The 26,191-nt window shown below is 46.2% G+C and overlaps 1 protein-coding gene across 1 annotated transcript in view; it reads right to left on the reverse strand.

Moving 5' to 3' along the window:
- Nucleotides 1-1,433: 1,433 nt before the first annotated feature.
- Nucleotides 1,434-26,191, reverse strand: part of Rnf150 (ring finger protein 150) — a 252,760-nt gene continuing 228,002 nt past the window's right edge. The window contains exon 7 of the mRNA XM_052729619.1: nucleotides 1,434-1,862. Coding sequence (XP_052585579.1) covers nucleotides 1,837-1,862 — 26 coding nt within the window. The 3' untranslated portion in view covers nucleotides 1,434-1,836. The remainder of the gene's footprint in view (nucleotides 1,863-26,191) is intronic.

Below are 26,191 nucleotides of genomic sequence, written 5' to 3' on the forward strand. Positions count from 1 at the left end.
CTGTCCCATGAACTCAGGTTTGAGTTTGGGGTGGGACAGATGTCAAGCAGAGAGGAGGTGACTTGAACATTGTAAATCCAGGGTGTGCTGGCTAGGTTATGTCTACTTGTCACAAACTTTGTCATCTGAGAAAAGGGAACCTCAACTGAGAAAATGCCTCCATAATATTGGGCTGTGGGCAAGCCTGAAGAGCATTTTCTTAATTAATGACTAATGGGGGAGGGCCCAGTCCATGGTGGGTGGTGCCATCCCTGGGCTGGTGGTCCTGGGTTCTATAAGAAAGCAGGCTGAGCCGGGCGGTGGTGGCGCACTCTGGAGGCAGAGCCAGGTGGATCTCTGTGAGTTCGAGGCCAGCCTGGGCTACAGAGCGAGTTCCAGGAAAGGCGCAAAGCTACATGAGAAACCCTGTCTCGAAAAACAAAAAACAAACAACAACAACAACAAAAAGCAGGCTGAGCAAGACATTAAGCAGGACCCCTCCGCAGCCTGTGCATCAGCTCCTTCCTCCAGGTTCCTGCCCTGCTTGAGGTCCTGTCCTGACTTCCTTTGATGGTGAACAGCAATATGGCAGTGTAAAGTGAATATAAACCCTTTCTTCTCCAACTTGCTTTTCTAGAATTTATTTATTTATAATTTATGTACATTGGTGTTTTTCCTGCATCTGTGTCTGTGTGAGGGTGCTGGGTCTCCTGGAAAAGAAGTTACAGACAGTTGTGAGCTGCCATGTGGGTGCTGGGTATTGAACCCGGGTCCTCCGAAAGAGCAGCCAGTGCTCTTAACCCCTGAGTCATCTCTCCAGCCCCCCACCAAGTTGCTTTGATCGTGGTGTTTCATTACAACAATAGGAACCCCAACCAAGACATAGAGAAAGTCTCCTTGGGGTCCTGTTGACAGAGTGACAGGACAGGGGAGGACATGCTTCCCACTGTACCAGGACCGTTTTAAAGTTGATTTATGTCAGGTCAGCCTGACTCCAGCAGTGAATCCCAGGAGTAGAGGAGGGGCATTCCACGTTGTCTGCCAGCAGAATTGTGGAAAGAGCCAGGGTAGAGGGAGCTGGCACTTGCACCCAAGTGTGAGGGGATGAATGAGATCATTATGTTCTATCAAATCACCAAAGGTTTCCAGACACCCTTTGGCGTAAGCACAGCATAGGTCCTGACTTCACGAAGGAGATGGCTTGCTGTTCTCCTCTCAGTTTAATTAGGGGACTGCAGATTTCAATTGACACACTCCTGTGAAGTCTCAACAAACTTCTACATGTAAATATTCTCTTCTGGGAAGACGGCAAAGACATCTCTTTATTTTCCCTTCTCAAATGCGTTCTAACGACAGACAAGCTGCAGGAAGACCTTCATATCTTCTTGGTTTCTTCTCCCCCCCCCCCCCCCCCCCCCCCCAAGTAGGAAGAATGCCTTTACACTGTCCTGGGTATATTTTGTCTCTACATCTGCTGTCACCTCAGCATCTCACAGGTCACTGTTAGTAACTTCTGAGCTTCTTCTCTCGCTGTAACCAGTAGCGTCTGTATTTGTACTGCTCTTAAACTCAATAACTGCATTGACCTGGCGCCTCAGCAACCTTATTTGAGATTTCCAGAAAATCTCCAGGAAGAAGGAATGGTCCCAACCCACAGTCACATGCGCTTTAGGTCTTGAGCCTGGTTCACTGTTACCTTAACATAAAACATCTATACACGAAAGGAAGAGCAGTCTCCACAGCAAATGCCGACAATTGTTCTGGAATCCTTTCTGTCAGCTGGAGAGCGTGCCAACTGGACTGGGGTGAAGGGGCTCCTTCCCCTCCATATGAATCTCCTTGTTTTTTGTATCTTTGTTACAAGGTCTGGATGGTTTTCAGTCCTAGAAGAAAGTGAGATCTAATGTCAAAGCATACTCTGTTCTGGAAGGGATCTGACTGGCCCTGCTGGCCAGGCAGGCCCACCCTCGAACTATCTTGAGGTTGTGTATTAGTCAGGGTTCTCTAGAGTCACAAAACTTATGAAATGAACCCCTCCTCTATATAAACACACACACACACATATGGGGATTTATTGGAATGACTTAAAGCCTGCAGTCTAACAATGGTAGTTGTGAATGGGAAGTCCAACAATCTAGTAGTTGCTCAGTCCCACAAGACTGGGTGTCTCAGCTGGTCTTCTGTATACGCTCACTGAAGGTTTTTAGTATTCTTAGGGGAAGCTCTGAAAAAGGAGATGTAACTCCCTGAGTGGTAGATGTCACCTACACCCTCACGGGTATTGTTCAATTATTGCATCAAGGTGATCCCAATTGCAAGGCTTTGAAAGATATAATGATAAGTCAAGAGGATGTCCTGGAGCAAACAGTATTTCTCAAAGCCCACTCACTGTAGTGCTTCGTAGTCTCATTCTTGAGTAGTAAGAACAAGCCAAGGCCTCTAACAATGGTTCCAAAATTAATGGGGTTCGTTTGATAAAGGCTGGTTTCTTCTTACCATGTCACAGCTCAAGGCAGGGCAGGGCATCACTGCTCCAGGGACGTTCAGGGATGTAGACTTGTCCAACATGCTTTCCCTGCCATGGCTCTCTGGGCCATCCTCTGGGTTTCCTGCCATGGACTGGCACACAGGATGGAAGGAATACTTTAAAAAGGAAGTGCTAACCCTGCCTAGGGGTTGGGAAAACCTCCCAGCATTGGAGTAGACTTGGAGGGATAGTAGGATATAATAGGACATTCCGCAGAGGGAAAATCATAGAGATGTTAGAGAAGCATGAGAAAACATGATGTGTTCCAGTAATAGCCAGAGTCACAAGTTGGAACACAGTGTGTGCTGACTCACTTCTTCCCGAGGACTTTGCAGTAGCCTGAGAGGTCTTGTCTTGTTTCTGCTGGATCCAAAGCCTCAGTTCACTGAGTTTTTACCCACAGTTGCCTATTTCTATTTCATATAGCTGTTGATCCTCCTGCATGGTGAGTAGCTCTCAGAGGCTTGTGAATTCTCTAGTTCTAAAGAGAAGCAAGGATTTTAAAAGAGGAAGAAAAACAAAGATCTCATGTTGTTAGGACAGCCTCTAATGTGCAGTGTAGCAAGTTCCACTTATTATCTACACAGCAAGCTCTATTTTGAGCTTCCTGAAGGTAATTGCCATGGCTTATGTAGATGACCTTTGTTCCAGTCATAGGTACACAATTGTCCTATCAACTCTTTGTCCTATGAGGCCTTATAGCACTCACAGCCTGGCCTCTTGCTTTTTCCAGCATATCTTAGTTAGGGTTTCTACTGCTGTGACAAAACACCATGACCAAAAACCAAGTTGGGGAAGAAAGGGCTTATACTTTCAGATCATAGTCCATCATTGGAGGAAGTCAGGACAGGAAGTCAAGCGGGCCTGGAACTGGGAGGCAGAAGATGATGCACAGGATGTGGAGGGGAGCTGCTTACTGCCTTGCTCCCCATGGCTTGCTCAACCTGCTTTCTTATAGAACCCAGGACCACCAGCACAGGGATGGCACCACCCACCGTGAGCTGGGACCTCCCCGACTATAATTGAAGATGTTTCCAGAGACAGAAAATGGACATATGGGGTAGACACTCAAGGAGGAAGACCTGCCCTCTGGGTGGGCGGGGCTGTCCGATAGGCTAGAGACTTGAATGGAGTGAGGGCGGAGGAGGGAGGTAGCCCACCAGTAGGTGCAGGCGTGCACATTGCTGCTGCCGTCATTCATGGACACAATTTCGGCTTCTCCATCCTTTCAGAATAGACACACACCAGAGACTCTCCAGGGTGCTCCCAGGCATTAAACTTCAGACTGGGATAGCCATCACTGTTCCTGTTTGTTCTGAGGCTTCTAGCTTTCATGCCAGAGAAATTACAGAACTCTGTTTCTCCTTGTGCAAACAGTCCTTGTGGCACTACCTGGACTCCAATTGTGTGAGCCGGTCTAACAAAGCTCACACACACACACACACACACACACACACACACATCTCATTATACATATGTAACAAGAACCTGATGCAGATATTCTCTGGAGCCCAGTTCTGGCTAACACAAAGCAGATGCTCCAAAAAGTGCTCAGGCAGAAGATTCAAGTTGAACAGAGCTGTTACATCACATAGGTGCCACCACCGGGGATGCTTTCTTAACAATCTCCTTGTCTCCATTGCCAGCCATTTGCTCTGTTCTGGGCACCCTGATCCTGAGGAGCAGGGAAGAAAGGGGGAGCTCAGCCCAGCAAGTTACACAGTCTTCAGCCTACGGCTCAGTTGTCTTGAATTTTGCTTTATTTACGTGAACCAGGCAGCCATGTGGTCAATTACTGAACAGTTGAGCACAGGCTATGAGCCAGGCTCGGGGACCACAGTGGGGAAGACAGGAAAGTCTTTGCTCTTTGGAGAATGTGTTGCAGTAATTAGTTTCCTTTTGGGTTTGGAGTGGTTTCTCTGTTGGTTTAGAGAAAATACACCGGGCCTTATCATGCCCTGGGTGCAGTGGAAGTCCTGAGGGGCCTGTTGGCCCTTAGCAGGGGGGCTACTGTCCTGACCCAGCCTGACTGCCCTGACCATGGTGTTGACAAGTACAAACGCAGCCTCACACCCACCTCCCAGTTTCCCTTTCTGGTGGGGTCTTCTCTTTTTGAGGCGGAGTCTTGCTATATATTCCAGTACATGGCTGCCTTGAATTCTCTATGTAGCTCAGATTAGCCTCAAACTGGAAGCAATTTTTCCTGCCTCTGCCTTCTGAGTACTCAGGTTGTAGATGTGTGTCACCATGCCTGGCTGGTTTTTAATTTGTTGTTGTTCGTGTGACTTACTGCCTTGTAATGTGTTGATAATTTACTTCTTATCTTTACTGTGTGTGGTTGACTCTGCTGTATTTCTAGAGGCAAGTCTAGAGCTGTGTGTGGCTCATACAGTGTTCAGCAAATATAAGTTGACTGATGGGTGAAGAGAGCCCTAGCATGCCAGGCTTTCATTTTAGGTTCTGTGTTGTTGAGTAGGAGATGTTTATGTGAGCGAATTGCTGGCCATGAGAGACCAGGAGGTTTGTGTATGTGTGTGTGTGAGGAGGCGTTGGGGCAGAAGAGATGGTTCAGCAGGTAAGGGCATTCATTGTTCTTGCAGAAGACCTGGGTTTGATTCCCAGCACCTGCATGATGGCTTACAACTGTCTCTAACTCAAGTTCCAGGGGATCTAACATCCTTTTCTACCTCTGAGGTCACCAGGCACGCACGTGGTTCACAGACATGATCAAAACACTCAAACACATAAAATAAAATAAACGAATCTTAAAAGAAAATGTTCCTGCTGTGTAGGCCTGGATGGCCTGGGACTTGTTACTTAAATCAGGCTGTCCTCAAACTTGAGCCGTCCTCCTGCTTCTGCCTCTGGTGTCCAGGGATTACAGGCGTGTGCCACCACGCCTGACTTAGACAGTTTTCATGAAGGAATAACGGTGCAGAGAGAAGTGGCCAGACTCTCAACTGTGGTCCTGGTCCCAGAGAGGAAATCGGGCTTACTTTGTTCCCGGGGCTGAGAAATGAGGAGTGATTCATGAATGCCAAATGGGTCAGGAACGGATATGACATCATTGCTTTCTCTGTCCCACATTCTGTCCTCCAGTCTGTCCACCAGTGTCTGCCTTTCATTGTCTTAAGGAGCCTTTGCAGGGGCAGGGTGAGCAGGCTGCTAATGAAGCCGGGGTCGCTTGGTGATTTGGAGTGAGTTGAGTCTAATCGGAGCCAAATTGGTGGCTTTCCCCTTTATCCTCTGCAGAATGAGGAGTCGCTGGGAAGCAGCAATTACTTTCTCTAAGCGCTTCAGGAAGTCGATGCTGCAAAATTTCCAGGCTTTGCAAAGAACAGGAAGTGCTTATGGGAAGTGAAGTCACCCTGGCTGACCTCAGCTTTTGGTTAAATTTGTTCTCACTGATGTCTTCCTCCTTTTGCTGTTAATGCATGCTGTTCTGGATTAACACAATCCTTTAGCTAAGCCCTTGATGTTTAGACTGGTGGGAAACCTGTGAAAACTTCAGGCTTCATTATTGAACTAAGTACACATGCACTCGAGCACACACACACACACACACACACACACACACACACACACACACACACACACACACACAGAGGCATGCATGCACACACACGAGGATTAATCAAAGCAGGTCTGATTTTCTCCTCACATAGAGCCTGTAATCCCTGAATTCTGGGAAGTAGAGGCAAGACGATCAGGACCTCAAGGCCAGTCACGGATACATAGTAAGTCCCAGGCCACCTTTGGCTTCATGAGACCCTGCTCAACTTCTTTCTCCCTACCTGGAACATTAGACAGCCCAAAGCCCAGTTCCAAGGACAGCGAGCTGCTGTCCCTGTGCTGTGGAGAAGGACTCTGAGGTCAGTGCAGGCCAGAGTGATGAGGTGCAGCTCAGCAAGACTATGCTGCCTTTTTTCTTTGCCTTATCAGAGATTCTTTCCCTTTCCTTTTTAATTTTATTTTTAGTATTATGCGTATGAACGTTTTGCCTGCATATATGCAGTGTATATATGTGTGAGTGTCCTCAAAGGTCAGAAGAAGGCATTCGGTCCCTTGGAACTGGAGTTAGAAGTTACACACCCTGAACTACCATGTGGGTGCTGGGAATCCAACCCAGGTCCTCCGGCAGAGCAATGAGTGCTCTGAAGCCCTGAGCTGTCTCTCCAACCCTTTTCTTTTACGGATGAGGTGGGACCTGGACACAGAGGAGTCGTTTGTCTTTCTTTACACTAGAAGAAAGTGAAAGGGAGAAAATCCTCTCTCAACATCTGCACTTCGGAGTGGACTGCGCGGTAGCTCTCACTGGGTGGCCAGGACTGCTTGGCAAAGACCCTGAAGCATGGCATAGAACCCCTCACTCTACCCAGGACCGGGGACCTCAGTGATTAAAATCACATTTTAATTTGGTACTACCTCCTTTATATTTTGACAGTGTGCACTAGTGTAAGTCAAAAGGCAGAAAACAGAGATCAGTGTGAAATCCCATCATTCAGGGATTATTAATGGTATCATGTTGTTAAGCATCCCTGCAGGTCATTTTGCTGTCTTTACAGTAACCAGGACTGAACCTAGTTACTGTACATTGCACATACAAGGCAAACAGTCTGCCACCCAGCTCTGTCCACATCCGCTTGGTCTCTTAATTGTTTTCTTTACATCATTATAAAGATAGAGCAACTGCAAATCTGTATTTTCTTATTTTCCTACAGAATGAATCATTTCCCCATTTTTGATGAATTAGATGAAAATATTGTATAGTCTATAGATTACTAACCAATAGCCACATTCTAAACTAAGAGTGGACTCTTCTTCTTCTTCTTCTTCTTCTTCTTCTTCTTCTTCTTCTTCTTCTTCTTCTTCTCCTCCTCCTCCTCCTCCTCCTCCTCCTCTTCCTCCTCCTCCTTCTCCTCCTCCTCCTCCTGTCCTATAAAGGGCCAGATAGAAAGTCTAGACTATGGTTACGCATCTCTTTCACAACTAGGTAAACGAATGAATCTGTGTTCTAATAAAACTTTATTTATAAGCATCAGGTCCTATCTGACACATAGGTCTGAGGACTCTTCTTAGAAGTTATTTCTCTTAGTTTAAATATTATTGTAGATTCTGTGGTAGAGACTATACTTCCTCAGGTAGGACCAGATCTGTACAGACATTTGTAGACATAATATTGAAGTAAAGGTCAAAAGCCTTCAAGGTAATTTGTCTAGCAGTTTTAGTAATGTAGGGCAACTTTACCACATTTTTCTCAATATTTATTTTATTGATTTAACGCTAAGTTATATTTTTTGGGAGATAAATTACTAACCAAAAAAAAGCAGCCTAAATAGTATATTTGAAACAATTCAAAATTTAAAACAAATAAGGCCTTCTTATTGTTTTGAAGGAATAAAAAACCTTGACATTTTTGTTTCAAACTGCATTAAGCACTGTTAACTGCTGAGCCATCTCTCCAGGCCCCTTGGAGTTTTTTCAGTCATGATTTGTCGGGTATAGCACTGTATGTAAGTGCTGCTCATGATTTGTTGTATGGACATGTAACTTTTTCTCCTTCACCTGCATCCCCTCTTTTTGAACCCGGCTCTCACTATGCAGCTCTGGCTGTCCTGGAACTCAATATGCATATCAGACTGGTCTTAACCTCATAGAGATCTGTCTGCCTGTGTCTAGTTTTTCTCTGTCCTAACAGTCAGCTCCCAAATAGCAACACAGAGACTTATTATTAGTTGTGAAAGCTTAGCTGATAGCTTAGGCTTGTTTCTAACTAGCTCTTATAACAAATTAACCCATATCTTTTAATCTGCATTCTTTTATGTGACTTGGTTACCTTTACTTTGTATTGCCCATGCTGCTTCCTCTATGTATCCTGGATTCTCTGCCCTTCTTCCCAGCATCCTCTGCGCCTGGAAATCCTGCCTAGTTATTGGCCATTCAACTTTTTATTAAGCCAATCAGAAGTAACACATCTTCACAGTGTACAAAAAGATTATTACACAACACCTGCCCCTGCCTCTGCTGGGATCCAAAGGAGGGTGACATCACGTCCGGCCAACTTCCTTTTTTGATGTGATTACAAATGATTTTGATTGGCAATTTAGTGCCTACTGCCACAGTACAGAAACACAATTAGTTTCTCTATGCTGGTCTTATATCTTGTGACCTTACTGAACTCACTTTTTAGTTCTCTGGGTAGTGTGTGTGTGTGTGTGTGTGTGTGTGTGTGTGTGTGTGTGTGTGCGTGTGTGGTGGGAAGAGACAAGGTCTTGCATGCCCAGGCTAATCTGGAACTTGAAGCAATTCTCTTGTCTCAGTTCCCAAGTGTTAGTGTTGCAGGCATATACTCAGGAGATTCTGCAGGTATAATGCTGTTTTTTTTTTAATGTTTGGTAGAATTCTCTGAGTTTTTAGTTTATATTATAAGGTGCAATTGTTTCTAGTTTCTCCTTTTTAGATGCTAGTTTCTAAGCCAAAAAAAATTGAGCATGGTGCAGTTAATTTATGTAGTTGTAAGACGTGAAGTCTTTGCAGCTCTGCTTCTGAGGTCTACAGTGGTGGGATGCTGCTTGGGATAACTGCTTCCTCTCACTCACCTCTGACTTTAAGCTTGGATTTGAAAACTGGTTAGGCAAATGCCCTGTGGCCTAGTAGGAAATTAACTTTTTCCTGAGAGGATTTACATTTGATTCTGCAAGATACCTGAAGGTATTGCCAGTTTCAGAACTCTTTAACACAAGTTCAAGGCTTGAGAGTCCCTGAGAAATGGAGGAACGGGAGTTTAACCTGGGCCACATTCAGTTCTGTGCCATGCCTGTTCTATGGGGCAGGCTCTCTAAAATCTAGATTACTGTGGGAAAACTCTTACTTGATTGCTAGTTTACTTGGTTTGGGGGCTTTCCTTTCTCTTTTCTCTTTCTACAAGGTTGCCAAAATAAAAAATGTAAACTTCAGGGTGGATAGCTACCTTCAAGGCAGGAAGAGTGCTGCCTTCATTTCTGTTTCTAGGGTCCTGGCCACTGGTGCTAGGGGGGTTATAATAGTTATTACTGATTTTGAACTTGAAAGGATCTTTGATCTCTAGGAGACTATGGGTATGTGTAACATGAATTGCTAAATGGGCTTACTAATAAAAAACCCAGAGCCGCATATTGGGGTGAAAACTGAGAGATCAGCCACAAGTTCTTACTGCTAGGAAATCCTCAGCCAGGTGCCTCTGAGTCCTCACCCTTGAGGGTCTCAGTTGAACTGTTGCTAAAAATTCCTGGTCCTCACACCTTATATACCTTTCTGCTTCCTGCCATCACTTCCTAGGATTAAAGGCGTGTGTCCTTCCCAAGCAAAGACTTGAGCTCTCAAGTGCTGGGATTAAAGGCATATGCCACCACACCTGGCTCTCTCTGTTCCCACTGTGGCCTTGAACTCACAGAGATCCAGATGGATTTCTGCCTCCCAAGTGATAGGATTAAGGGTGTGTATGCCATCACTGTCTGGCCTCTGTGTCTAATCTAGTGGCTGGCTCTGTCTTCTGATTCTCAGATAAGTTTTATTTGTTAGAGCACAAATGAAATATCACCACAGGCATGCCTGTGAGCGATGATCTAACTTAGGTTAATAGAGATGGGATGATCCACACAAACTGTGAGGAGTAGCCATCCATGGCTGGGGTGCTGGACCACACACAGAGAAGGGAAGTGAACTCCAGTGCTCCCTGCTTCCTGACTGACGGTGCAGTGTGACCGACGGCCTCAAGACAACTGCCCTGTCTTCCTTGATGGACTGACTGCACAGGAGTCAGGCTAACTCTTTGGTATGTTGCTTTGGTGGGGGTAGTTTTGCCACAACAGTGAGAAAAGTAACTATTAGTTATATTAGTCAGAACACAGTCCAAGAACAGAGTTGAGTGAGGGGAATTCTGAGTGCTTGTGAGAAAACTCCAAGGTAACCTCAGTTTCTTCAAAACACAGGATTGCTCTTGGAGTGTGCTTTCATGCCCCTCCCAGGTGTAGCAGACAGGAGTGAGTTCACTTCATATTATTCATTATAATTGGCTATTTATTTGTTTATATGTCTCTATGGAAAAACATGTTTCTGCTGTGTGGCTTGTCCTTGTGACTGGACACTTTACTCAGGTGACTCTTCTTAACCCTCAGAGTATAAATTGTCAGATGCTCTGAATAAAGTTGGCTATTGCGTGAGACTTTAACCCACCTTATTTTTAGGCCCTATTTTCCCAGGTTCATGTGACCAACTAGAGTGGAAAAATACAGTTGGTAATTTCTTCCCATGTCATTATTTCTGTGATTCTTTCAAGATGTATTTTAGCTCTATTTCTTCATAGAATTGTACAATTAAAATTATAAATATTTATTTATGTATTTATATAAACATATATACATACACACACACATACATACATATATATGTATATAAAATATCCCAATTGAAAACTAAGTTTGGTCTGAATGACTTGATTCAGTGTTACAGAAAGAATCCTGGGCTCCTGTAGAAGAACAAATATCACAGACTCTGCTCAGTCTGGCTGGAGATTCCCTCAGAAGAGGCTGAAGAGGCTGAAGCCTCTGCCTTCCCTTTGGGGTGTGTGGGATGGGGTTTTGTTTGGTAGTAGTAAAATCTGAAACCTGAGGGTTTGTAGATGTGGCACAGAATGAATGAGTAATTCATAGGCATTTTCATTTCATCATTCTGTGTCCTAAAGATCCAGAATTCTTGCCTCAACATCAACTGCTTAAATAGCATCTAAACACTCAATTGTCGTTAACAGTCTGGGGAACTTAAATATTGCTTCAGAGGTAACTTATTTGTATTTTCAAAATTTTATCACTATATATGAGCCTAAAATATATTGACTTGTTTTAAGATAGGGTTGCCCAGGTTATCCACAAATTCAAATCCTCTTGCCTCCTGAGTAGCTGGAATTACAGGTGTGTGCACCAGGCTAGACCTAAAGATTTAGACAGGGGGATCACTGTGAGTTCAAGGCTAGTCCGGTCTATTTAGGCAGTTCCAGGCCATCTAGGGCTGCATAGTTCTAGAGTCTCAGATGGAGAAATTAGGCAGGCATTCTTTGGATATGCTGTTTCTGAGCCATTGTCAATGTCTGAATGTAGTTCAGTCATTACGGTGCTGTAAAACATTGTACTTAATTATAATTTATTATTATTATAAAAAAAAGATTCAGAATTCTTCTCCCTATAACATGGTGGGGCGGGGGGAGGGAGCAGTGGGTGTCAGAGGGAAGTGGTTAAACAGAAATAAGATTGACTTTTTAATAGCAGTGTGAAGTCAAGAGGTACTTTTCCTTCCTCCCTTCCCCTGCCCCCTCTCCTTTCTTCCCTCCTTCCTCCCTCCATATGTGAACATGTGTGCACCACAGAGAAGCCTGGAAACAGTAATGGCCACAGGACACGTAGCTGCTTCTGTCACCTGGGTCTCCACATACTGCTTTCTTAGAGACAAGGCCAGTTTCATGTTTGGAACAAGAAATGTGCAATACTTTTGGAAGACTGGATTATAGCAGAGAGAGGGAGGATGCTCTTAAACACTAGTGATACCCTGTCAGGAGGGCCTAGGAGTCCACCTGGAGACCCCCATTGCCAACATCCGGGCAAAGGAGAGCTTTCTGTAGTTGGTCTAATTCGGTTCCGGTCCCAGCAGGGAGGCTGCTTTTATCAGCATCAGAAGAGGCTGAGCTGAGTCAGGACTTGCATTTCCCAGCCTGAATGAATCACAGTTAAGAGGTTTCCAGTTTTATCTTATCCAGCATAAAGAAGGACCAATGTTCCCCTTAGCACAGGCATCTTGGGATGCTTCTGATCATCTGTCTCAAAGATGGCAGGACTTTAAAAAAATTATATGTCCTTTTACTATTACTGTTTTCTATTGTGCATTTTTCTTAATGTGCAGCTAGCATTTAAATGGCTTTGCTTACCCCCCCCCCCACTGCTGCCCCCCAATGTCCCAGACAGCCCAGTACAATAGCAGACGGGACTAGCTCTAACTCCTAGGTGGGGCTCTGTTATTCATTTTGAATGAAAAGCATTGAACAGGCAGGAGCAAGATAGCACATCTGGCAGGTGTGTGGTAAGTCTTCCAATTCCTTATTTTTTGATTGGTTTTAAATTTTTAAAAATTTTTAAAAATTGTACGAGTGTATATATGTGTACCAACTGTGCATTCAGAGGCCAGAAGAGGATGACGGGTCCCTGGCACTGGAGTTACTGATAGTCATGAGTTGCCATGTGGGTACTGGGAACCTAACCCCAGTCCCCTGCAGGAGCAGCCAGTGCTCTTAAGCGCTGGGCATCTCTCCAGCCCCTCATTCAGTTGTCTATTCTGTGAGCACACACTGAGAAGACTCTCCGGGCAGATCCTGTGTTGTGGAATGAGACAGAGAAAACAACATGGACTTGAACCTTGTGTTGTTTGCAGTCTAGAGAGGAGATCAGGTGACTAATGTAACAGCCGTGTAAGTGTGCTAATGTAACAGTCATGTAAGTGTGTTAATGTAACAGCCGTGTAAGTGTGCTAATGTAACAGTCATGTAAGTGTGTTAATGTAACAGCCGTGTAAGTGTGTTAATCTAACAGCAGTGTGTGTTAATGTAACAGCCGTGTAAGTGTGTTAATGTAACAGCCGTATAAGTGTGTTAATGTAACAGCCGTGTAAGTGTGTTAATCTAATGGCAGTGTAAGTGTGTTAATGTAACAGCCATGTAAGTGTGTTACTCTAACGGTAGTCTAAGTGTGTTTGGCATGCTGAGTGCTGTTTAGTGCTGGGTTTAGTTCATGGAGTCAGTCTATTGTCAGAGCTGTGACGGCCAAGTGTAAAGGAAGCGTTTAAGAGCCACACGGTGTTCTCCTCCAAGGGAAAGCCTTGGAGCTGCAGTCTAGACGACATGCAGACATTAACTAGAAGAAAGGGACCCGGGAGAGGCCATTCAGGTAGAGGAGGACCTGGCCGGAGCAGGTAGGAGAGCTTTGCGTGCTAGAGTTGACGAGGCTGAAGACAGTGAATAGTTAGGATGCACGCAGAGAGTGAGGAGTGGGCACGAGGTAACGATGACAGACAGACACCGCAGGGCCAGATACTTCGAGTCCTAAGAAACTAGTTACCGGTTCTGTTTGGAACTTGGACTCAATGGAAGTCAGAGATCATCATGTAATTTTTCTTGGATCAGTGTTCGTGTGTGTGTGTGTGTGTGTGTGTGTGTGTGTGTGTGTGTCCATGCACATGCCTAGGACATTGCTGCCGCATTTAGATGCAGGCGTCAAACTTGAGCTACTTTGTGAAATGCGACTTGGAAAGACGTTTGTGGTTGATCAGCAAGTGCAGAAGTGGTCGTCTGGGGACAGACTTTCAACACTACTGTTGAGAAACAACACATCTGGCACAGGTGAAGCCGTTGTTACTCTGTCCCTTTAATCTGGTTTTCATTTAGGGGTTTACAGTTTCAGCAATACATAGGCCTAAGGACACCCACAACGACTGTACAGTAGCCCCACCCCCGTAGGCGTCTTCGAATATGCAGGCTGCTGCTGCTTATCTTCATTTCCATGCTATGCACACACTACTGGGGCAGCTTCTGGACAGTTACTCTTTGCTCTACAAACTCTGCAAAGTTGAATCCATGAACCAATGTTCTCCAGTGACAGGCACTATTTCCATTTAGTGGTCACCAGAGCCCCCTACTGGGAGGATCAGCTCTATGACCCGAGCATCAGCAGCAGGGGCAGGTGTATGACAACCTGCTACTTTTGAATAACTCTGACATAATTACAGAAGTTCAGCCTCTCACTTGGCGTGTTTCCCAATCACCTTACATTGAAGTCACATGAAAATTTAGTCTTAAAATTGAGGTTGGAGCACGGTGGCTCAGTGGTTAGGAGCACTGGCTGCTCTTCCTTAGGAACTGGGTTCAGTTCCCCATATGGCAGCTCAGTAACTCTACTCCCTAGGTACTGACACCCTCTTCTGATCTCAGGGGGCACCGGGCAGGCACCTTCTTCAAGACATACATGCAGGCAAAACACTTAGCCGTAATAAACTTTATCTTAAACAATTGGAACTGATCGTCAGGAAATACTTTGCACCATCATCCTGCTTTAAGAACATCTGGACTTCTCAGGATACCGAGTCCCCGTTGTCTTGTGTTCCCTCATTTGTGGGAAAGGAAGCTCACAGTAGCGCCAGAAACCAGCTGCTGAGTTCTAGTAATTAAACAGGTATTTGATGAAGCATCTCCTTCAACAGAGGCACATTTAAAAGTAGTTATGGAGTTAACAAAAGGCTGTAAAGTCAGTATGGCGGATGCCTCCTTACTTAGTTTCCCCTTTGATGACGTCTGCTGTTTCCACTGTATGCTTGTCCCAAATAAGAAATGCATCCATCTGGTATGATTCCATAAACAACCCCGGACTTTATTTGGTTCCTGTTTGAGCTTTCCCTCACTGTTCTCTGTCCCAGGACCCCAAGGAGGCTGACACTCTATACCTAATAGTCCCGTCTCTTGGCTTTCTCTGGTCTTTTGCCAATTTCTGTAACTTCATTAAAATGATGGTGTCATCTGGCAGGGTTTAGGAGGATGTGGTCCCGCATTTTGTAGAATGTTCCTCAATGTGGATTTGTCTGATAGTTCCATCATGTTTCCACGGGGGTTATACTGTGGTTTTTGAAGGGGAAGATCATAAAGGCTATCGTGCCATCATTTTTAATCCCATTGTCTCAGGAAACCTGGATCAGCATGACATCACAGCTATTAATTTTGGTTGCTTAGCTGGGCTAAGGAGGTGTCTATTAGACATTCTACCATGGTTACTTTTTTCTTCTTTGTAGCTGGAATCTTAGAAGGTCTTATTAATAAAATTGAACCTGGAGCTGGGTATTGGGGTGAATGCTGGAAGATCAGAGAAGCAGAACAAGCCACAGCTACCTCCCCTTGCCAATTCCTCAGCTGATCCTGTTTCCTCAGACTGGAAGCCTCTGAATCCTCATCCAGAATGAATCTCAGCTGAACTGTGCTGCTCAAAAGCCTAAAAGCTTAACTGACCCTAGTTCCTGGTCCTCATGCCTTATATACCTTTCTGCTTTCTGCCATCACTTCCTGGGATTAAAGGCTCACTTTCTGGGATTAAAGTCGTGAGTCACCATGCGTGGCTGTTTCCATTGTGGCTTTAAACTCACAGAGATCCAGGCAGATCTCTGCCTCCCAAGTGATAAGATTAAAGGCGTGTGTGCCACCATTTTCTGGCCTGTATATCTAGTGGCTGTTCTGTCTTCTGACCCCAGATAAGTTTATTTGGGTGTACAATATTTTGGGGAACACAATACCACCACACTTCTTCCTTTTTGTGCTAGTTTAAGGTTTTATTTTTATTTATGTGTGTCTGTGTGAGTGTGGTCAAGTGTGTGCAGGTGCTTGCAGAGGCCAGAAGAGGGTGTTGGGTCCCCTGGAATTGGAGTTACAGACAGTTGTAAACTGCTAGACAGAGGTGCTGGGAGTTGGGTCCTCTGGAAGAGCAGCCGGTGCACTTAACCTCTGAACCATGCCTCCAGCACCTTTTCATGTTAATTTAAAAACCTCTTTATTTTATGTGGACAAAAAGATATATTTCTTACCATTCTTTTCAGAAGAGGGAAGACAAGAAATAGAATGAGTGTTGACAACCATTTTCTTTTCATCACTGGGGATGGAACCCAAGTGAGGTAGTTTGAATGTAATTGGCCCCCATAATCCCAAAGAGAGCGGCACTGTTAGGAGGTGTGGCCTTGTTGGAGGAAGTGTGTCACTGCGGGGGTGGGCTTTGAGGTTTCCTATGCTCAGGATACCACCCAGTGTGTCAGTCGATTTCCTGTTGCCTGCAAGATGTAGGACTCTCAGTTACTCCTCCAGCACCGTGTCTGCCTGCATGCTGCCAGGTTCCCCACCATGATGACAGTGGACTGAACTTCTGGAACTGTAAGCCAGTCCCTCAAATAAATGTTTTCCTTATAAGAGTTGCCATGGTCATAGTGTCTCTTCACAACAATAGAAACCTAAGATACCAAGGCCTCATCCATACTTGGACTGCACTCCCTTATCAGCCAAACCAAGAACCACCTTCAATAGCCTAAAACAGACATGCCAGAGTTGTGGAGCCCAGTCCAATGGACACATCTACAAACAACTCCCACACCTGAGGTTCAGGGAACACCGTGGAAGAGGGGATGGAAACATTGTAAGAGCCAGAGGACCAGGGAGTTTGCTGTGAGATTGTGTCTTCTAGTCATGCCAGATGCTACACCCATAGAATGTCACTGACACGACTGACTGAATGTGAGCTGAACAGGGACAACAATAGACAAGCCACAGTGGACGGGAAAAAGACCATGAGACCTCTATCCCTCAGAAGAACCACAGGCAATTAAGGAATCTTGAGATTGCAGTAACAGTCTTTCCCAGGGAAAAGCATACCTTCCCTAAAAATGTATACACGAGTGGCATTATAAAGACTAAGCAGGTTACAAATAGGACTATATATGTATATGCATACACACATATGTGCATGTGACAACAGTTAATAAACAAACAAGGCACTGAATTTGAAAGAGCATGGAGGGGTGTGTATAATAGAGGGTTTAGAGGGAAGAAATGGAAGGGGAAAATGATGTAATTATATTATAATCTCAAAAATAAAGGAGAAAAAAGCATAGACATGTGACCAGTTTGGTCCCTCCTGGCTGTGTGACTGGCTAAGTTACCTCCTAAGCATCACTTACCAGAATTTGTAGGATGGGACTGTAAGAGGCATCTCCTCAATAACTTATGACACAGCATGTGCAAAGCACTTAGCACTCAGGATAGTCGGGCACTTCTAGTGTTAATATGACAGTACTAATCATGATCACCGTGCATTTATTTTGAGGCCCCTGTTGAGTTCAGTCTTCAAAGTCAATAGGGCAAGTCCTCAACTAGGAAGTATTTTCACTACTGTCTTCTAGTTTGCTTTTCTATTGCTGTGATAAAACACTGACCAGAAGCAACATGGGGAAGAAAGGGTTTGTTTCATCTTACAGCTTATGTTCATCATGAAGGGAGCCAAGGCAGGAACTCAACCAGGGCAGGAACCTGGAGGCAGGAACTGAAGCAGAGACTGTTGAGGGACACTACTTACAGGCTTGCTCTCCATGGCTTGCTCAGCCTGCTTTCTTATACAGCTCTTGAACCACCTGCCCAGAGGGTCTTTCTACATCAGTTGTCAATCAAGAAAATGTCCCAATGACTTACCGATGGGTTAGTCTTCAGAACAGAGGCATCTTCTCAACTGAGCTCTCCTCTTTCCCAATGACCCTGGCTTGTGTCAAGTTGACAACATGCTAACAAGCACAAAACGCAACCTGGACTTGGTTTTGTGGAAACCATTGAGCCTCCTGGTTCTTGCAGTTATCTGCATAACATTTCACGAGACTCTTTCTACATCTTGAGCTCTGTGTTTGAAGCAACAATGAGGCTTCAGGTGGAGTTGCCTGGGAGGCACAGCTATGGTCAGGTTGCAGGGGACTCTTCAAATAAAGCCTGAGTTAAGAATGCTTTCCTAACTAAAGCATTAAATAGCTTCCAACGTCGTAGAAGCAAGAAGACCTTTGACAGATGAAATTCAGGTTCCTCTAGATCCATCATCCTAAAGTCAAAGCAACTCATGCTGTGGCATATTATTTTAAGATGTGTTACATTTGTTTATGCTGTGGAATATTTGTTGTAATGATGCAATGATGTGTTGCATTTTTTAAGTTGCATTTGTTTAACTCTGTGAAGCTGTGTTACCTTACTTGTTTAAAACACCTGGTTGGCTAATGGCCAATAGTGAAGCAGGAGAGAGAAACAGGCAGGGCTGGCAGGCAAAAAGAATAAATAGAAGAACATTAAAGGGATCAGAAGGAGAAGCAAGAGAGATCAAAAAGTGAGAAAAGAAGGGGCCAGCCACCCAGCCACCCAGCCACACAGCCAGCCATGGAGTAAGAGTGAAAGTAAGACTGCACATGTAGAAAAAGGAAAAAGCCCAGAGGTAGATGGGATAATTTAAGTTAAAGCTGGCAAGAAACAAGCCAAGCAAAGACCAGACATTTATAAGAAAGAATAAGCCTCTGTGTGTGATTTATTTTGGGAGCTGGGTGGCGGGCCCCCCTAAAGAACAAAGAGCCAAAAGAGTAAAAAAAAAATAACCAACAAATTCAACCAACTAAAGTGCTTTCTTAATTGGTGTCTCTGCAACTGAGCCCTGAAATAATGCTAAGGGCATCTCTCAGACTGTACAGCACCCTAGAAATCTGGAGGGCTCCTTAGAACACTTATGTATCTTGTCCCTGGCATTTCCCACATCATTCGTCCTCTGCACCTTATTTCCAAGTCTATCTTGTCTCCTCTTGTATTTTCAGTTTTTAATTTTCCTTATTTTTGAGAAAGATCTTGCTATATATTCCAGGCCAGCCTCAAACTCATGATCATCCTGGCTTGGCCTCCAAAGTGCTGAGGTTACAGGCATGCCTTGGGTGCAAACCATTTGCTGGGTGCACTATTGCTATTCGATGATCTTAGCTAAGTGCAGCTCAGGTGGTCGGGGCATGAAGGTCACTGGGTACTGGAACATCACCCACAGGAAGGCTGGTCTGTGGTGATGGCGACTCTGGATGGAGACAGCTGTCTTTCCCCTGCATTCTTCAGAGCCAAGGCCATCACTGGTGACCACACCCAACTCTTCTGAGCACCCTTCTTATTGGATTCCTTTGTGCCAGGGACTCTGATTCTGACCCTGACACCTAAAGCAGTAACATCCATCCATCTTGTTTCAGCATGTGCTTTGGACAAAGAATGCTCTGGAAATGTTAACTGGTTCTTAAAAAGCAACAAAAATGAAAGTGAGTGAAGGGACTCATGCACAGCCCGCTGAGCCAGAGGTGTTTACGTTCTTTAAATTGTCTTTCCAGGAAAAAGCTTCTGCTTCACCTAGAGCAGGGTGTTGGTGTTGGGGTCAGCACACACACACACACACACACACACACACACACACACACACACACACATACACACACACACACACACACACACACACACACACATACACACACACACACACACACACACACACACACACACACACACACGCAGGGGCGAGCTCACTTTTGTGACCTTGCTCTCTCTGGGTAGTTCAGTACCTTTCCTGTCATTTTGGATGACCAGGAATTTCTCTTTCTTCCCCACCAGCTCAGATATCCTTCTTGGAGAGGGTTTAAATGTTCTGTTTGTTTTTTGGTGTGAGGGGAGTTTCTCTCAACATCTTTTCTGTGATTTATGAGCAGGAACTCCTCTCTTTGACTTCCTGTTGTACAAGCCTTGGAGTTATAGCAGGAGCTTCTCTAGGAAGGGCAGCTGTGGTCTGTGAGACCATTTGGAAAGCCCAGTATAACAACTACTGGTATTTTGCAGGACTGAGTGTAGAAAGGAATAACACACCTTGGCATCTCAAGGTCATTCCCTAGTTTTCAGAGGTAAAACTACGGAGCATTCCTTAAGGACTCACCTTGTGGGCTGTGTGTGTGAGAGTATGTGTGTTTGTGTCTGTATGTGTGTGTGTGTGTATGTGTGTGTGCATGTGTGTGTATATGTGTGTGTATGTGTGTTTGTATGTGTGTGTGTGTGTTTGTATGTGTGTGTATGTATATGTTTGTATGTGTGCGCATGTGTGTGTATGTATATATGTGTGTATGTGTGTGCGCATGTGTGTGTATATGTGTGTGTGTGTGTATGTGTGTGTATGTATATGTTTGTATGTGTGTGTATGTATATGTTTGCATGTGTGTGCATGTGTGTGTATGTATATATGTGTGTATGTGTGTGCGCATGTGTGTGTATGTCTCTCTGCTTACGTAACCATCCCATTTCTTGTCTACACAATAATCTTCCTATCGGTGTAACAAATGGCACCTTTGGTTTTCCATTTTCCTCCCTGAGCTTTCTGGGCCAGTCCATCTGTGGAAGCAACACAGCTCCCACCAGTCAAGGACAACGGGTGTGAGATCAGGAGTGTTAGCCTCGACTCTGCTCCTAGTGGACACTTTTCTTTCTCCTTCTGCTCCGAACAAAGAGAAGACAAGAGAGAAAAGGTAGGAAGGAAATGGACCACCCCCTTCCCCTGTGTAAGGGAGCACGTGGATGAGTCCTGGTTCCCTCAGTCCTAGGCCCAGGTCACCTCAGGCTTATGGGGAGCAGTGCTGGTGGGAACGGCTGTAGGCCCTGGCCAGTGACGGCAGCTCCTCCTCAGGCTGGGTCTACTGCATTCTCAGTCTGTAACTCAGGTCCGCTCTCACTCTCATTTATAAGTGTGGATGCCTTTTCTAAGCTCTGATTTATGCTTTATTCTTAGAGATTTGAGACCCTTGGCTCCCACAAGATCTATAACATCAAGGACAGCTTTGTTGTGTATACAGCTCTCATAGCAACCAAATGTTGAGGCTGCCAACGAAGCTGGCTTCAGTTTCCCCCTCGACGGTTTAATAAATGGTCCTAAAGGACAAAGGTAGGAATGTTCCAGGAGGCACAGAGTGGGGGATGGGTTGGGGTCAGGATTATGATCAGACCTTCTGGATGTCGCTGTAGAGAGAGAAGGTTGGGAAGGTCTTCCTCTGCGGAAGGCCCTGAGGATTGGAGGCGCTCAACTCCCACCTCCCAGCATGCCAGCAGTTACTGGTTTCCACTCGCTGGAGGCCTGGCTGGCATCCTTCTGGTGCTAGGGTGCTGTGAAATCATGGGATGTAGTCATGGTGAGCAGAGGGCTCTCCAATATTTGGTAGCACCTCGGAAAGGCCTTTGTCCCTCGCTCCGCACACAGTCAAGGATTATCATGGGTCTTGAGAGAGACTAACCAGCAGGTACTCACAAGTAAAAGTTAGTACTGTCTGTTGTTGAATCACTGAGGACAAGGGGACCATTGTTCGGAAATGAATCGTAAGAATGCGGCCCCTCAGTCACCCTAATTTCTCACCCGGAGCTTCCTAACATGAGTGTTGATTACCACAGAGAAGGAGCTCGTTTCTTCCTCCACTCTCTCCTCTCCTCTCTCCCTCCCATCATTCCCTAATCTTCTTCCACACCTCGAAGGCCTGCCTGCCTTGTCTGCAGCCTCACCTTCACTCAGTGTCACCCTCACCCCTACCCTAGTCCACCCTCTCTCCCAGGCCTCTCACTGCCACACTCTCCAGGTTCTGTCCCCTCCTCACTCCTCCCGGTCCTTACTCGGACCCCCCAGCCCTCTCCTCTCCCTCTTTTACTCAATCCTCTCTCCCACCCCTCTTCCATCTCATCCTACACGATCCGATCCTCCCTTCACCCAGTCCCTCCCACCGAGCCTCTCCCCACCCCATTTCTCACTATTTAATCCTCTTCTTGTATCACTGAAATAATGCTAAAAAATCAAAACAAAACAACCAGAACCAATGCCAATTTTACTTTCAAATAAATTGAGACTTAGAAACTAACTAAATTCATTTTTGTATCTTTTTCAGAATAAGAGTCACAGGGTACCACTGGCCTGGCTGGCTTCCATAAAGCTCCGGGAGCTTTTCTTTCTCCGGAGGAAAAATGAGGTGGTGGGTGGGGGTGTCTTTTCAAACAGAAGCCACCAGTGGTGTTTCTAGGTGGGGCAGGGCTCCACGCCCCACTTCCTCAGGGGAAATCCCTGGTTCATCAATATTCTGTGCTTTCCCCAGGATGCACTCATTGCCTGTCCTGGTGACCGTGCAAACTAAACACCCTTTGACCTCCCTGTTCAACCAGGAGCAGTGAACTAGATACTTGCTGTGACCAAATGCAGCTCACAGTTGGAGAGGACAGTTCACCATGGTGGGGAGGCATGGCAATGCATGCAGCTCACAGTTGGAGGGGAACAGTTCACCATGGTGGGGAGGCATGGCAATGCATGCAGCTCACAGGTGGAGGGGAACAGTTCACCATGGTGGGGAGGCATGGCTGTGGGAACTGAGATTGGGACTTCTCACATCTCCAGGCTTCAGCATGTAAACAGCAAGGAACGCTGGGTCTCAGCTTGCTTTCTCTTCTTTCCTTTATCTCAGTCTGCCATCTCAGCCCATACGGTGGGACCAGCCACATGCAAGGTGACCCCAACTTCAGGTGGAACTTCCCTGGAAACAATCTTACAGACACACTCTGGTGTCTCCTAATGCAGTCAAGTTGACAACCCCAATTAACCATTCCAGGCAAGGCTCTGGGGAACAGGCAAGGCTTGTGTGGGGACTGCTGCCTGGCAGGGGTTTTCAGTTTGAATGCTGATGCTCTTACTCAGGTGGTCATGTCCAGGGCAGGGCTGAAAAACAAACCCCTGAGAAAATATTCTGTCACCATTCAGCTCAGGAAAATCCGACATATGGTGTGGCTTTATGGCAGTCCTCAGCTAACATGGACTTCCTGATACTGTATCTCCACCCCCACTGACCTTGGAACTTTGTGCTGTAATTTGGAGCACACACCAGCATGTGCTCCATAGGCAGTCCTGCACTGTTGGAAAGATGTGAAGCCGGAGTTGGGAGCCATGGCGCCTGGGTTCTGTGTAACAGCTTCATGCCTTTCTAGGCTAGAGGAATGGTTGATGGTAGGTGTCTGGAAGATAAAAATTGCATGATGGGGGCTTAAAGGTCAAGGTGCATGCTAGTATAGTTATCATCCTAACAATCTTTGGATTATCTACCTGCCTACAGCTTAGGTGTGACTGCCACTGGGGGGCCAAGCTGTAAAAATACTGTTATGTCCATAAACACTAGCTCCCAGAGGCCACAGCCAAATGCTTGAGTTTTTGACAGTGTCATCTTTGGGGCCCACACCTCCTGGTGAGGAACTTGGGGGATCAGGCTGGCCTGTCCCTAAAAGGCATGAGTTGGGGATCCTGGATGGGCAGGTCTGTACCGCCCTGAGGCTCTGCTGACATCCTGCGGTGATTCAGTGACTAGGGTGCCCTTCTGCTCCGCCTCTTCTACATTTCCTTTGCACACCCTGAGCTAATCCCAAGATTCTGCCATTTGAAATCATTCAGGAGCAGTGGACTGGGGAAAGGGTTCAGTCCTTAAAGCCATTGTCCTAACTACAAGGACCTGGATATCAGATTTCCCAGAAGAAGAAGATGTTGAATGTGGTGACAACTGTAAACCTAGGCCTAGGGAGGTAGAGGCTGTTGGAGCCCTGGGGCTGGCTCACAGGCCAGCCAGCCTGGCCTACTTGGCCGCTTCTGGGCCAGTGAGAAGTCCTGTTTCAAAACCAAGGTGTACGGCATTGAAGAATAACACCTGTGGCTGACCTCTGGCCTATACACACACACACCACACACACCCCCACACACACCACACACATACACACACCACACACACACACCACCATACCCCACACACACACACACACACCACACACACACCACACCCCCCCCACACCACATACACCACACACACACACCACACACATACACACACCAAACACACACACCACACACATACACACACCACACATACACACCACCATACCACACACACACACACCACACACACACATACCTACATCACCATACCACACACACACACACCCCCCCACACACACACACCACATACACCACACACACCAACACATACACACACCACACACATACACACACCACACATACACCACACACACACACACCACACACACCACACACAACACACACACACACACCACACACACACACACCACACACACCACACACAACACACACACCACACACACAGCACACACACACCCCAACACACACACACCACACACACCACCACACTGCACATACACACACACCACACACACCACCACACTACACATACACACACACCACACACACACACACACACACCACAACACACACCACACACACCACACACACCACACACAACACACACAACACACACACAGCACACACACACCCCAACACACACACACCACACACACCACCACACTACACATACACACACACCACACACACCACACACACACACACACACACAGCACCACACACACACACACACCACAACACACACCACACACCACACACACACCACACACAACACACACACCCCAACACACACACCACACACCCCAACACACACACACACCACACATATCACCCCACCACACACACACACACACACACACCACCACACCACACACACACACACACACATCACCCCACCACACACACAAACACATACCACCACACCACACACATATACCACACACACACCACACACACACACACACACACACCACACACACAGCACACACACACACCACACATACACACACCCCAACACACACACACCACACACACACACCACACACCCCAACACACATACACACCACACACACACACACACCACACCACACACACACCACCACACCACACACACACACACACACACACACACACCACCACACCACACACACACACCACACCCCCTCCCACACCCCCCCCACACCACACATACCACACACCCCAACACACACACACCACACATACCACACACACACACACACCACCACACCACACACACACACACACACACACACACACACACACACACACACACACACTCACACACCCTGTATAAATGGATAATAAGCAGATGTAAATGATGTGGCTACCGCAGACTACTTGGAAGACCCCTAAAGTGCAGCCATGATTCAAACGTACAAACCCGTGGGGGATGGGAACGGAACTCTGTAGTGCCCAGCACCACCACAGCCCTCCCCACCACAGCATCGCCGCCGGGAACTTGCTGGCATTTCTTACAAAATGCTAAAGCTTTTATTTTTGCTTTTGTTTTTGAAAACAGGGTTTCTCTGTGTAACAGTCGGAGCTGTCCTGGAATTTGCTTTGTGGATCTCCCTGCCTCTACAGAGGTCTACCAGCCTCTGCCTCCTGAGTGCTGGGATTCAATTTGTGTGCCACCACTGCCCAGCATATTAAAACTTTTAGGTGATTAATTTATCTTTTAGTTAGTGCGTGTGTGTGTGTGTGTGTGCGTGTGCGTGTGTGTGTGTGTTGGTGTGTGTGTGTCCGTGCGTGTGTGTCCGTGTGTGTGTGTGTGTGTGTGTGTGTGTGTGTGGTATGTGTGGTGTGTGTGTGTGTGTGGTATGTGTGGTGTGTGTGTGTGTGTATGTGTGTCCGTGCGTGTGTGTGTGTCCGTGCGTGTGTGTGTGTGTGTGGTGTGTGTGTGTGTGTGTGTGTGCGTGTGTGTGTTGGTGTGTGTGGTGTATGTGGTGTGTGTGTGTGGTGTGTGTGTGTGTGTGTGTGTGGTATGGTGATGTAGGTGTGTGTGTGTGTGTGTGCGTGTGTGTGTGTGTGGTGGTGTGGTGGTGTGTGTGTGTGTGTGTGTGTGTGTGTGTGTGTGTGTGTGTGTGCCACAGTGTATTTGCAGGTGAGAGAAGAACTCTCAGAACTTGATCCCTCCCTTCTGTGACTTCTGGCTTCAGTTGGAACTGGGGTCATCAAGCTTGACAGCAAATGCCTTTCATCTCCAAGCCATCCCACCAGCTTAGTGTCTTTAACCCTTTAATGGACTCACTTAGAGGTGGAGAGCTGTGAAGAGATCGGGTACTTG

This window comes from Peromyscus californicus, unplaced genomic scaffold, assembly GCF_007827085.1.
Source record: "Peromyscus californicus insignis strain IS unplaced genomic scaffold, ASM782708v3 Scaffold_8__1_contigs__length_139910024, whole genome shotgun sequence".
In the NCBI taxonomy this organism is placed as follows: Eukaryota; Metazoa; Chordata; class Mammalia; order Rodentia; family Cricetidae; genus Peromyscus; species Peromyscus californicus.